General features: G+C 39.6%; 1 protein-coding gene and 1 pseudogene across 1 annotated transcript in view; both read right to left on the bottom strand.

Annotated features, from left to right (window-relative positions):
• The window catches only part of GC (GC vitamin D binding protein), a 33,535-nt gene extending 21,419 nt beyond the window's left edge, over positions 1-12,116 (bottom strand). Inside the window, exons 1-2 of the mRNA XM_011225364.3 lie at positions 11,914-12,116; positions 237-306 (exon numbers count right to left, since the gene is read on the bottom strand). Coding sequence (XP_011223666.1) covers positions 237-306; positions 11,914-11,971 — 128 coding nt within the window. The 5' untranslated portion in view covers positions 11,972-12,116. The remainder of the gene's footprint in view (positions 1-236; positions 307-11,913) is intronic.
• On the bottom strand, positions 316-4,115 carry LOC117804427 (annotated as a pseudogene).
• Positions 12,117-14,611: the final 2,495 nt, after the last annotated feature.

Genomic DNA, 14,611 nt, shown 5'->3' with positions numbered 1-14,611 from the left:
CTTCTCTTAACTCTATTAATAAACTTACAGCTAACAAATTCTTAGACCCTGATAATAATAATTCAACTGGAATCTTTGGACGTCCTCCACTGCCTGATGTCCATGCCCACATCAACCTTGGGTCCTATCCTTTTACAGTGTGCAGAGTGGTTCAGCATGCTGACTTGAAGTTCCCTCCGATGTGGCTTCATCCAAGGTCCAGTAACCAGGAGCATGAGGGAGTACCTCATACTTACAAAGATGTGAAGTCCTCTTTTCCCAGATTGGCAAGTTCCTTGCAAACTTTATCCTTCTCATAATCTCGGCCTAGGGACCAGAAACAGAAAAACCTGTATCTTTTCCTTTTTAATGAATGTTATGTTATATGTGTATGCGTTCTGCAGGATTCATCTAAGGTGAAAGTAGCATTTTTCTCTATATACAATTTCATCTTTGGATGCCTTACTAGCTGTTTTCTTACAGTGAATTTTATGGTCTGCTATAAACAAATGCACTGATACTAAAAGCACATCAGTCAAATGATGTCAGAACCTATTGATACGGCAATCCTTGTGGGACCCTTTACATTAATGCTAAGATGGAACTTTCATCCTTCCCTTCTTTGTCTCCATTTCACCAAAGGCATTGAAAGAAAAAAGAACAAAAAAAATAAATGGAGAGTATGTCTACATACATATGTAGTGGAGAACTAGCCCCACAAATGCAGGACTTTACGGAGTTATGTGAGGTGGTGTTGCCACCATAACTCCATTATCCACTTCCAAATTCTATCCAGGAATGCTAGGAACTCAGCTGAGGGGGGAAAATGGAAATTTGAGCACTTTCTCAAAAAATAATTTGTGTGGTGGGTTTGGAGGAATGAGTGGCCAGTGCTTCCCCTCATTTCAAGCACAGGGAAAGGCTTAAAGGAAAACACTCAGACCTTGATAGGTGACTCCTGGAGTTTGGGGCACGATACAGGTGTCTGATTCAGACTAGAGAATGCTAGAGGGAGAGAGGGCCTGGTGAATATGGCCTGGGGCAACAAAGGAAAGGGCTTTCAGTGGGAAGCTGTACTGTGACCTGTGGACCTGATGTAGATCAAGCAGGAGAGCAAGGCGGCCTGGAGTTGTCTTAATTTTGGGGGTGGGGATAAGCTATCAACAGGGCAATGGGCTGCCAACAGTGGACATCTCTGTGCAGAGGGGACAACTTGAAAAGTCTTAAGGTGCTGGTTGGATGTAAGAGATCCCAGAAATGATGGGAAAGAGCACTCCATAGAACCCATAAAGAAAAAATGTCAACTTGGAATATCTCCCATAACCAGTGGAAGCAGTGTCTCACAAAACTGTCCATTGAATTAATGTTCCTGCTGCTTACCCCTCCTGCTAGCTTCTCCCTTCCCTATGTTAACCTTGGAACAGGTTAAAAAAACAGTCTAGAGAATGGGAGGAAGGAGGAGAGAACAGGCAGAGAAGAAAAGTGTACATGTCTCTTGTTGCCGCCATAGGCAACAGGACTGAAACAGGACTGCTCTGGGGAGAGTAGCTTCAACTTCAAAAGAACTTACAAATGTTTGACTATTAAACCAGACTTTTAGGAGGTAGTTATTCTGAGGTTCAAAAGGACCAAAGGACCTCTATGAGTGAACAGAAAAATCATCGAACCTACTCTTAGGTCCATTCGGATGGTTGGGAAGAGCTCGTTCCCACAGGAGAAGATGAGTTCTTGACTGATTAAGACCCACTTTTCAACATCTCCACTGCATAATACAGTAGGCTGGATGCGTGGAAGCCATCCATGGGGTTATTTCCTGATGCCTCGTTTATGCAAGTAAGTCTAGGAAACAGTCCAACATTTCATGATACAGCTTTTGGGGGGAAAATGTAAGAAGTATATAAATGGCCCAGTTTCTAAGTGTGTTAAGGTTTAGTAAGTTTGTGTTTTGTTTTCCTCCTGAATTTTAAATATTGAGCAACCCACTCTGGTGTTACAATGGCAACTTCTATCATGACTTTGACCCTCCTACATGTCCTTGTCTCTCAGTTACAGCTTTGAAAGCATGAACATAAGGAAGCCAGGGTAGAAAGTGGTTTTGGATGTTTTGGAGTGGAGGTGGTGGCACTTGGATACAGGCTGGGGAGAAGTTTTTGTTCTCAATCTTGCTTTTTTTTTTTTTTCCGAGCAGGTTCTCTTTAGGATGTGTTAGGCTTAATGGCAAAAACCTTCTGTAGAGGAAGCTGTTGCCCTGTATCTTTCAGGGGGACTGCTCAAAGTATGAACTGCAGGGGGAAGAGTCAGAATTGAGGGGCAAAGATATTCCTTTTTTTTTTAAAGAGAAACATCGTGTTTAATGGTAAAGCTTAGCACTCTCCAGCACCAGGCATGGACTGAAGTCGAAGCAGCAGGGATGGGCAGGTGACCCTTATGGAACCTTACATGGCGAAGAGGATGAGGAAGGCAGCCATCAAACAGAAGAGCCCCATAGCCTCGGACAGGGCAAAGCCCAAAATGGCATGGGAGAAGAGCTGCTGTTTGAGAGACAGGTTCCTGGCATAGCCAATGATCAAGCTGCCAAACACTGTCCCAATGCAGCCCTTGAACCAGCCACACCAACTGTGGCAACCCCAACACTGATAAACTTGGCTGCTGTGTCAATGTCCCAGGAGACGACACTGGTCTGGAACTCCCATCAGGCCACCTGGCGTGGAGAGCTGCTGTAGGATGGCTCTTTAGATGGGATCTCTGGCCTGCTCAAGAGGAAGGCAGACACAGGCCTGATTATATCCCTTGTACAACTGTGGATCAGAGCCGGAGAAATGAGTAGTGCCCCGGTGGTCTGCATTTTCTCAGTCTCCCAGCTTTAGCTCTAGGTCTCAGCCAACAAGGACATTCCTAAGCAGCCCATTGTTTGAGCCCCTTATTACAACTTCCATCAAAATCCTAAAGGATGGGAAAGAAACAGCATGCTCAAATCTTATGTTATCTTGGAAATCAGGATAAGACAGTAGGATTGATAAAATTAGCTGGAGTATATAAAGCTACTTGCAGTGAACCTGTTACAGCAGAGGACCTTCACATCTCGTATATCTTCTGAAATGTATTGACTGGTTTACAAGGTTGGATACCGTCATAGTTTCAGAAGGTCAAAACAGTGCTTAAAACTTCCATTAATGATTAACGGTATTCAATGAGAACAGCGACTAGGGCATGGGGGAAAGAATTGAGGGGGGAGCTGTCCTCCTATAGTGAAGAATGTACCATTAGGGTGTTCATAGAATTGTTTTATGTTGTTCCTAAGGTACAACTAGGAGAAATAGCTGGCAGTAGATGTTAGTTCAGTGGGCGAGAGCTTTATTATAGCCGTGACTAATAAATGATGCTGCTTTCTGAAGAGGTGAGTTTGTTTTGCCCTAGAAACAATCAAGTGGAATTTCAATAATCATGAGTATTAAAGATTCCTGAATTTAGTACAAGATTATATCCTCATGATCTGAGATCACATCCTAAGTTTTATGAAATAATTCCTTCAAGAAATAGTAAGAAATTATATGGAGCCCCCCCCCCCCAAAGGCTTACTGTGTTTTAAACCACAAAAAAATAGCTCCAATAAGAACTTTTCTTTTTAATGCAGAGGAGCTAACTCTGTTTAATAAACTTTCCCTATAAAAATAGAGGTCATTTTTGTTACTTTGGTTGCAAACACTCAATAACGTGAAAAGTGAGAGCCTGTATTCAAATGGTGCACCTCTGATGAACATTTAAAGAAATACTTTGTTTCTAGCCTTCCAGATTCAGATTTCTTACTTCACCAAAAAGGAAGTTTCAGTGTTATGGGAATGAGAGTATGTGTGAATGTAGTATAAGTAGATACCACAGACTATCCCCTGGTCAATAGCTTTAATTAAATCAACTAGTGTTTGCACTAAAATGCACTAGTTCCACAGGTGTTGGGTACTGCTTTAATTAGAATGCAAAATAACAATGACAACATGGGGAAACTCGACCAACTAAGGCCTTAAAATGGTTTGGGAACCATTTTTGCTGAAAATTCAGGCTTGGGCTTGACAGAAGCAAGGAAAACAGCTCAAAGAGTCATTGAGAAAGTCTAGAATTAAAATATAAGGGTAAAAAGCTCTTAAATAACCTGTGGAGGAAGCTGTTGTACTATGTATCTTTCAGGTAGATTACTCAAAATATGTTTCTGAATAAAATTTTTTTCACTTATTTATCTACAGAGATCTATAGCTTCTAAGCATAAGCAAATAGGTTAATCATTTTCTCATGGTCTAAAAAACAAATACTGAAGTTAATTTGCAATGTGATCATTACAAATTGATTCGTTATTCCATGGAGTACTGCTAAATGTTTTCATACCAGTTGAACTCCCTTTGATTCATATAATTAAATCCTATCTAGAATAAATTATAAATGACATAGTCTGTTCTTTAATGTTCTATGTGGTTATAAAGAAGGCAATCTGAACTTTGATATAGCCCCAGTAAATATTGGCATATTCTCAGTGACTCTGGTGAAATCACTTTCACATCAAGTGACCCCTTGGCACTAAATGTTTACAAATTTCATTAACAGTTTTGCTTTTTGCAATAGCCTGTCCCATTTCTATCTGTATTGTGAAATATTCTGCTAAGTCCTATCTAATTCTAGACTTTTGAAAACTTATTTTCAGGAAATGTTTATTGCCCCATGTACCTCCTCTCTCTCAATACAGTGAATAATATTCATACATGCAACAGGTAAGTTTTGAAGACCTACTCTGTACCAGGTATTGGGTTCAGTATTGAATATATAATGGAGAGCAAAATAGACCTATTTCTGTCTTCATGGAACTTTCAATCTAGTGGGGATAGACAATAAGATACTACCATCTTGGTTAAAAAGTGTATTTTGAATGCTTTAACTACTGTTAGAATATTTCTCTAAAACCATTTTGGTCCCTTATAAAAGCTGTTTGTATACCAGGAGTGATGGCTGTATCCTAAATAACATTGAATTGAACAAATGCTTACATAGAATGCTAGAAACTGCATTACATTGCTATTTTCCTATTTTGTTCTGGAGAATCATGGGCTTTCAGAGTTTGTTGGGCATTCTGTATTTTTGGTAATTTCATTCCTTTGCCATTTTCATTTCTATTGTACATCGATAGACTCATCTGTCAGAAAAGGTCAGTGTATTTGTAGTGTGTGTGTGTGTGTGTGTGTGTGTGTGTGTGTGTGTGTGGTTTAACTTAAAAATACGGTTTGTAGTGTTTATTCAAACTAGTCAGATTAGATGTTGATTTCAGGGTAGTGGTTTTACTTGAGAAATTGAACACTGCTGGACTGGCTTAGGAAGCTGCCCAATTTTTGGAGCTAAAGAAAATTGATTTATTACCGAAAACACTGTCAATGAAAAAGTGGCAAAATAATACTTTATTTCATTTTTCAGGCTTTTTATGGTTCTTCTTTCTACTGACATTTTTCATCATAAAGCATTGATCTGGTTTTTCATATTGATAATTATTGGAGATAGGTATGCAGTTTTCTGGGTTTGAGTCAATAGAGAGAAATTCAATCCATTTATAGATTTATATTTACATACACACACACATACACATAAACTTATATATTAATCCATCTAGAGGAAATTAAATGTACCTCCAAGGATGCCATCAGAGGAACAAGTAAAGCTTCATTTTAGACTTTGAAAATTAAAAAAGCAGTAGGAGATACAGGGAGTCACTTGCCCAAAAACTACAATTGCAGTAGAGAATGACCTCATAGACTCATTCAAATTTAACATCCTTGGGTGTTCACCTTGGGCTGTCACCTATATAGATGCTACACCCACCAAAGTCTCAAAAGAGGCATTCTTCATATATCTCACCCCCTCCTCACCTTCCCTTCATAGGTTGGGCATCTTGTTATCTACAAATGATTTTGCAGGGGTGAAGATCAGGGAGCAACTTTCATTCTCCTACCTTTGGGATGTATGAGAGTGATATCTACCACATCTTGACTTAGAAATTTAGAATGCATTGTGGGACTTAGTTTTTAAGCAATATAAGAATAAAAAGGTGCTATGCAAGAAACTCTGAAGCCACCAATACCTAAGGAACTGAAGTCTGATAGTAGAGATAAGCACATAACACCAATAGTGCTCATTGCCATAGGGGAGATTGAAACAAAGCATTACAAAACCTCATAATGAAGAGGGTTTTTAGAAAACCTCCTGAAAGAAACTATTACTTGAAGTGGATCATGAATAATGGGCAGGATTTTAAAAGGAGTAAATCAATTGGGAGATGTATTTTAAGTGGCGAGAACAACTCGAAGAGAGATCTGAAGTTAGAAAATCACAAATAGTATTTGGGAAAAAATGAGTAGTCCAAAAAGGAAACTGAAATGTGGACTTTAACACATGCTTGAGAGCCAAAGTTTTACTTTTTAGGTAATGGGGTATCCCTTGAAATATATTCCTGTAGGGGAATTCAAGGAAGAATAATCTTGAAGATAGTCAGTAGTACCTTTTTCATAAGGCTGTCCTATGAACTATGTTAATCTAAGTAAAAATGCTTAGCACCTCTCCTGCCTAATGTGATAAACACCCCGTGTTAGCCACTTTTTATAACAAAATCCAATGATCTACATTACCAGATATTTTATAACCTTCGATGTGGATATCCTGTGATTTGTTCCAGTCCTTCTTGCAGGTGGTAGGTTAAATTACTTTCTGGTAAGACTATGGAAGTGAAGGTAAAAATAGAAAACTCCCAGAGAGCAGAGAAATGAGTTAACATGTACCTCAGTCATCTCCTGGCCAGCTCTCACTGGATGTGGCAAATAAAATGGTAGCCTGTCAACACTGAGATGCCTTGGCTCAGTGCTCCTTTTCTCTGGGAAGTTTCAACTTGTCACAGGACCCAGAAACCTACTGTACTAGACTTCTATTGCTACTGTAAAAAATTACCACAAATTTAATGGTTTAGTCAATACAAATTTACTACCTTATAGTGTTGGCAGAGGTCTCTTTGGGCTAAAATCAAAGTGTCAGGAGGACTGTTCTTCCTGGAGGCTCAAGGAGATCATCTGTTTCCTTGCCTCTTCCAGCTTCTAGAGGCAGCCTACATTTCTTGGGTCCAGGCCCTCTCCATCTTCAAAGCAAGCAATTTTTATATCTTTTTTTCCTTAGTCATACCTTTCTCTGACTCTGATCTGATTCTCTTCTACCTTAAAGCACCTTGTGATTACATTGACCCCACCCAGATAACCTGGCATTATTTTTCTGTTTGAAAGCCAAATGATTCCTTCTTTTATCTGCAACCTTAATTCCCTTTTGCAATGTAACCTACCCTATTCACAGGTTCTGGACCTTAGGATGTAGACCTTTTTGGAAGGCCCTTATTCTGCTTACCATATATTCCTATTTAAGTCTCAAGTCACCATCAGGTGGCTCTAAACAGAGACCAGAACTGGAATGGGTTTGTACCAGACAGCCTGAACCCTGGAATCCCAGCACCACTTGTACCCACTAAAGCTCATCAGTTCATTAACCTCTCATAGTGATCCTGACTTTTATGTAGTTCACCTTTTGGATTCCAGTTACCAGATTATCAGGTTTTGTATTGTATCTTAAAATGAATTGATTGGGGAGATATGGGAGGTAGGGATTTGATTAGGAGGCCATTCAAGAGTCAGGTGAAGGGAAACAAGGGTCTGGGCAAAGACAGTATGTGGAAATGTAGTAGATATGAGTTAGTGTTCACAGGCCTTGAGCTAGATACATGTAGGAGGGTAAAGGAGAGAAGCAAAAGGGAATATGGAGGAGCTTTCTGTAGTAGAAAGTTCTGTATAAGGCTGTGTATTTTGGGTCTGAAATTGGTAGAATGTGGAAATGATTGACTATAGATAGCAAAAATGGATACAATAAAATCCAGGAAGTCTCTATGGGATTGGACATAAACGATTCCAAAGTACTGGGAAAAATAGGGAAATTAGAAGACAGAGCCAGATCCGTGGAGTATGGATGAGCTAGAGTTTGGATCAGTTACGGATGACCATAGTAGGCAGCAAGAATTTATTTAATTCCCTCTAAACTTGTGCTAGTGAACTGGATTTCTCTCTTGTTCTTAGATTAGTGAAAGATTGTTCAGGTATCTGTCCCGTGAGAGGCACCAAAGCCATCATTGTGAGCACTCTTTTTGTAAACCTAACTCATCTCTGTAAAAATCTCATTCTGCTACTTACTAGCTTAGTTTTCTTAGATAAGCTATTTACCTCTCCATCCTACAGATACTCTCACTTTTAAAATGGTGATAAGAGTACTGAGTTGATCAGGGTGTTATAGTGATGAAATAAATCTATTCAAAAGATCTTGAACATGGGGGAACATTGTGAATATTGTCTATTTTATTCAGTGCATAGATTCTAAAACCAATGTTTCACAGTGGATACTTCATAAATCTTATTTTTATAGTTATCTTACAGAGTTTACTACTTCCAGGATGTCTGTTAGGTATTCTAATTGAAATTTCATTTTCCTTAAATACTCAAAACTACCTTCTGAGATTGGTACTCTAACAATCCTAACTTCGTGACTTTACGCAAAAAATCTGTTGAACACATACTACATGGCACGTAGTATTCTAAAACTGGGAATTAAGGAAAAAATGATCTCATGGAGTTTAGGGTCTACATTTTACACTTGTTATAATAAACAAATGAACAGCTGGTGACTGAGTAAGGTGATGAGTACTAAAAAGAAAAGCAGGGTAAGGGGATAGAGAAAAATGAAGTGATCAGCGCTTTTTGAGATAGGTTGGTCAGGGAAGCCTCTTCTGTACATGAACTTGGAGCAGACACGTGGAGGAGGTGAGGAAGGGAGCCACGTGGATATCAGGGGGATCAGTGTTCTAAGAGGAGGGGGGAGGTAGTGTAAGCCCCTGGGTGCAGAACAGGTACTATGTGGGAGAGTGTGGAGGTCTCTGGCTGAAGCAGAGTCAACTGGGCAAAAACAGAGCAGGGTAGCTGTGGGCAGAATAAAGAGGCTAAGTGGCCATAGATACCCAGGGAGAAGGGTGATCAATGCCTCTTAAAGATTCTTCATCTCTTACTCATAGATTAATCTCACGGCCTTTAAAAGCATGCACACTTATCCGTACACTGTACACATGGTGATGAGTGCATACCTGGTGTTACAACTTACAACAGTGCAGTGTCACATTGCTGTTGATTTCTAGGGAGCTTAACATTGCCTTTGATGATGAAGTTAGTTACCTCCCTGACTTCAGCTCCTCCTCCTCCTTCCTGGCTAAGCCTTTTTTGTGCTTTGACCCCTGGCTGCTTTATGAACTTGAATCAGGCCGTGCTTGTTCCTAGGACTTTTACACTTCCATTCCTTCAGCTTGAAACACGCTTCTAGATCTTTGCATGGCTGCCTTCTCATCAGGTAGGTCTCCTATCCTAGGTCACCCCCTCAACAACCATTATATAGGTTTTGCAGAGAGGATGTAAAGACCTCTCTGAGAAAATAGGGAAGATATCCACTTCTCCTGCTTTCTGTACAGCTATGTCCCTGAATAAAACTTAGGACAATTTGTTTTTGGTTTGGCTGCTGAGGAAGGGGCAACTTGTAGAGAAGAGAAACAGTGATTCAGTGGTGAGTGGAGAGGTAGGGATAACCCATATTGTCTAGGGCTGTTCTGACAGGCAAGTGGGAGAAGGAAAACATGCAGCTTACCCACCAACCAAAGGACTTACTGTCTTCCTGCTATTTGATATCCCGTCTAGTGACAATACATATGCTGAGAATGAGCTGCTTAAAGCAAAAAAAAAAAAAATCATAATAAATATCCTGTTATTGCCAGAGCTCATACAAAATGCAGAAGTTTATTTCCTGCAGCATTATTTCCTCAGTAATCCTGTAGCTGTGTCAGCAGCCTTCCTGCTGCTTTCCTGCAAACAGGGAAAGATACACTTTCGATTTCAGTTCTGAGTAAAGAAGCTGAGTGGAGAGGCAATCGGCACACACTGACTTCTTGCCTCATGGGGTAACTAAAGTGGGTGTTTCCTTATGACTCCATTCAGATTGGCATATGTGGTAAAGCCCTTCTCTCCCAAGATGTACCCAAGGGCTTGTGAACTGAATCTCCAGTGCCATTTGATAGGAGAAGACTGGCCTGACTAGAGCCGATATTCATGTTGAGCTGTAACAGTATCCATCTTAAACCTGACGTTTCCCAAAGAACACTTTCTTCCCCAAAGGCATTTTAGGAATGAGCCCATGTGTTTGGGAAACTGGGCTAAATAAGATTTCTTTCTTATATGACTTCTCAGAATCTTTAGGATAACAAAGACCTTGATTATAAACTGACCAAGAAGGACTGATGTATGGCTTATTTCTTTTTTTTTAATAATTTTTATTTTGTTATATTAGTCACCATACAGTACATCCCCAGTTTTTGATGCAATGTTCCATGATTCATTATTTGCACATAACACCCATGTATTTAGCCATAAAAAACTTTTCTCCAAGAGGAGTCTTGAATGAAAAACACTTTCAAAAAGGTGTTCTAGATACATGCTGTGGATTGTTGGTCCGCTCCCTAGAACTACAACAGGCAGAGAGAACTGCAACCCAAACCCCTCCCCTACCACACAAGCCTCCCCTCAAATCCTTTAATCTCTGTGCTTTGTAGCTTTATTCCAGGAGATTGTACACCTAGCTTCCAGGTAAATCGTTGGCTTGGTCATTTGGGTCCTGCTCATGTACTATGGAATAGAGGACTAATGTGTCAGGACTACTGTTCCCAAATATTGGACATGTATTACTTACAAATGTATTTTATATCTTGGGATATCATCTGGCCTGTGGCACCTAGGTAATCTGACTGAAGTTGATTGGGAAGTTCAGACTTTTAAGGAAGCTGAATTGTAGTTTTTAGCATCCATTTCACCAGAGCGTGAGACGGTGCTGAATGATGTTAAGACAGAGGGTGCCAAATACTGTTTTCCAGAGGACATTTGTAATCCTTTGTGGTGAAGCCAATATACACTTCCTGAGTCAGCAGTTCCAAATGACTCCTGCCCCAAACTATGGCGTCCGCACATAATCCTAGTACCTAGCCACTCCTGGATCCTCTGTGTTTTGAAGATCTTGATCTGAATATATTTCAGTAGGATTTTTCAGGTTCAGATCTTCCCCAAGGAAGCCTTGGGCAAAGGAGTAAGCTGTCAGGGTTTCTTGGGACAGATTATGAATTTTGCAGCTTGGGAACTTCTCATGAAGTTGTATGCTTCACATATTTTAGCTTGTACCATTGCAAAAGGTTTTAAACATTGCTCAGAGATGAAGATATCATTTGAAGAATATTAATGAAAAATATAGCTTAATTATTTGATAGTCATGTTTCATGTCTACTAAATTCTTTCATGTGGGATCTTTTAAAAACTATGGTGCATTTTCAAATATTACACATACACAGAATTCCTGGAAGAGGATCAAGGATCTTAGCTGACTTCATGCATCATTGATATGGTATATTATGCTCTCAAAGACAATAAATCTTTGAAATCTGGGTGGGGAAAATGCTCAGTGATGGATCATAGATTCCATTTGCGTTATCTTTTAACAACTAAAAAATTTATAATTTCAAGTGATTCTCTCCAGACGTTGGTTTTCAAAAAAGCAGTGAAGGGTAATTGAAAAATTATGAATTTTTTATTTTATGAGGTTCTTGATTTCTTGACCATTCCAATTCAATGCTATATGCCCCATTTGAGCTCAGATTGGTGCCTCTTTGATTCTGCCCTTACTCCCCAACATGCTTACCAACACTCTGTTCTTCACCTTTTGTAGAACTTTTAAAAATAATAATGGAAAATAAGACTAGTAAGAGTTCTTATAAATGATCGCACCCCTGGAAGGTCTTACCTCTTTCTAGAGCATGCACAAATGCTACAGCAAGCAGAAGAACCAGGGTCCTCTTCATTTTTCTGCCGGCAAGTTCTGCAGCACCCCGTCTCCTGTACTTGACAAAGTAGCAGCCCAAAGTAACCAATTTCCTTTTACTAAGATTCCTGACTGTGAACTCATCAATTATTAATCTCTACACAGAATCAAGGGCGGTCATCCTTGGCCCACAAGAGATAAAATAATATCAATCAAGGCAAATAGACACTCTGGGGGAAAATGTAGGAGATTTTAATCATTAACTTTGCCAAACTGCAAAAGAGGGAATACATACGACTTTTTTTTCCCCCACTGCTGCTTTTTTCTAAAATTTACTTGATGTATTAATTGGCACATATCCCTTCTCCCCCCACCCCCATCTTATAGGGTTATGTGTCTCTGGACCCTCCCTATCCTTCTCATATATAAATGGAAACCTGGAGGTTTCTCTCTATTGGTCTGCTTTTCTTTCTTCAAATTTACTACAAATAAAGATTACCCTAAAATATCGAAGACTAGATATTTTGAAGTCCTAAGGTACAAGGGGGTGAGAAGCCAACTTATTACAGTTGCCTAGTTCCATAATCTTAATGTTCCAAAATTTTACTGAAGATGGTGGGATAGTACTTCATGGGCTATATTACACTTTTTGAAACACTGACATATTGTAATATGTATTTTTAAAGATATTTATTTATGAGAGAGACAGAGTGAGCATGAGAGGGAGAAGGGCAGAGGGAGAGGGGGAAACAGACTCTCCACTGAGTGAGGAACCCAAATGCGGGACTCTGTCCCAGAACCCCAAGATGATGACCTGAGCTGAAGTCAGACACTGAACTGACTAAAGCCACCCAGGCGCCCCTATTTTAGTACATATTAAAAATAACCCTTGAAGTGAGGCAAATAACTAGGGTGGTGGTAGTAAATGACTTGCCCCAAATTACAAAAGCTAGTTGCAAATCTTGGACTCCCCAGAGCTCTTTAAAGTTCTTTCTGTGGGCGTGCCTGGGTCCTTCGGTTGGTTGTATCTGCCTTAGACTCAGGTCATGATCTCAGGGTCTTGGGATTGAGCCCTATGGCGGGGTGGGGAAGGGTTAGGTCCCTGCTCAGTGGGGAGTCTGCTTCTCCCTCCTCCTCTGCCCTTCCCCCTGGCTTGTGTTCTCTCTCTCTCTCTCTCTCTCTCAAATTTTTAAAAAATATTTCTATGAATTCTATAAAATTAGTATATTTTGGGATAGTATAACTTGAGAGCTCACAGTGGTCTTGTGGAATGCAGAAGAGGGAGCATTTTACAGACGAAGGAACCAAGTTCCAGATAGGTTTTGTAACTTTCCCAGAGAGGCACAGTTATCCTTCATCCCATCATTGGAATCGGGTCAGTGCCTGGGTCTTGCAGTAGCCCTCTTTTCCAGAAACAGGGTCAAGTCAGGATTGGTACACAAGCTCTGAAACCAAATCCTTACTCAGCGCTTATTGGGCCTGTAACCTTGGGAAGTTTTGTCTAAGCCTTATTTTTCTCCTTTGCAAAGTGGTGATAACGCAAGTACTGTTGTCACGAAATTGTGAGCTTGATGAAGATAATACATGCACAGGGTTTACTGTAATATCAAACACATGATGACATTGACGTTATCTATTACTGTTGTTAATGTTAGTTATTACTCCTATTCTAGTTCACTTTCTTCACTGGCTTTCCAAACCAAGAAGATCACTGGAGCTCAGTGGAATATTTTAAAGCCAGCCCTGTATCCTGGATTTAGGACCATCACAGACAAATGCTGTAGAATTTCAGTATCTATTTAGCAGCTAAGGATTAATTGCACGGGCAGATTCCATCCAAATCTTAGTAAACTACAATAAGAGGTTAGATTTTTAGTCTGATCCTCCATCTGTCTTGAAAATAGTGGGGTTTTAGTTTCAGAAAATGGAGCCCAGTTAGTTGGAAAAAGATCCCTGCTTTGCTTCTGTTTAGTTACCTCTCTAAGGCCAATGGAAATCTATGTGGTAAAGGAGATGAAAAGATACAATAAACCTTGCTAGAGGCTGTATGGGAAGATAGTCTTGCTGTTTAAGAACCAGCTCTATACTCTTCAAAGATTAACTTTCTGTCTACTAAAAATCTTCTAAACTTTTCCTGTGGCTAAACTAGGAGTTTACTTTGTAAGTTAATTAAAAAATGTTTTAGTCTTGTTGTAAATTATTTGGACATCAACTCCAAATGAGGGCCAAAGAGTTTAAAAATAAAGAAACCCAGAGCTCAGAATAACTGACAGATTAGTTTCCATTTTTAAGATAACACAACATATGTACTCCTATAGTTTTTAATTTAACAGTATTTTAGTCCTCTTTTGATCAGTTCATTCAAAGCTAGAGTATATTGTTTCCCATTAAATTTGCTACAGGGTTTAAGATCAGCCTGTTCTTGCACTTGAAAAAAAAATAACTTTATCTCTGCTTTTGCAATAGCCTCTACCATTTCTGTTTAATGACAAACTACATGTAGCAAGAATTGCAACATCTCATTGAGGTGTCCTCTTGAGAAATCTCTACACAAGCTGCCAAATGCATTCTCTTGGTTGAGTATCTTTTTCTTTTTTTTTTTTTTTTTAAAGATTTATTTATTTATTTATTTGACAGAGATAGAGACAGCCAGCGAGAGAGGGAACACAAGCAGGGGGAG

This window comes from Ailuropoda melanoleuca, chromosome 11, assembly GCF_002007445.2.
Source record: "Ailuropoda melanoleuca isolate Jingjing chromosome 11, ASM200744v2, whole genome shotgun sequence".
NCBI classification, from domain to species: Eukaryota; Metazoa; Chordata; class Mammalia; order Carnivora; family Ursidae; genus Ailuropoda; species Ailuropoda melanoleuca.
This window is presented reverse-complemented; position numbering and strand designations above follow the sequence as displayed.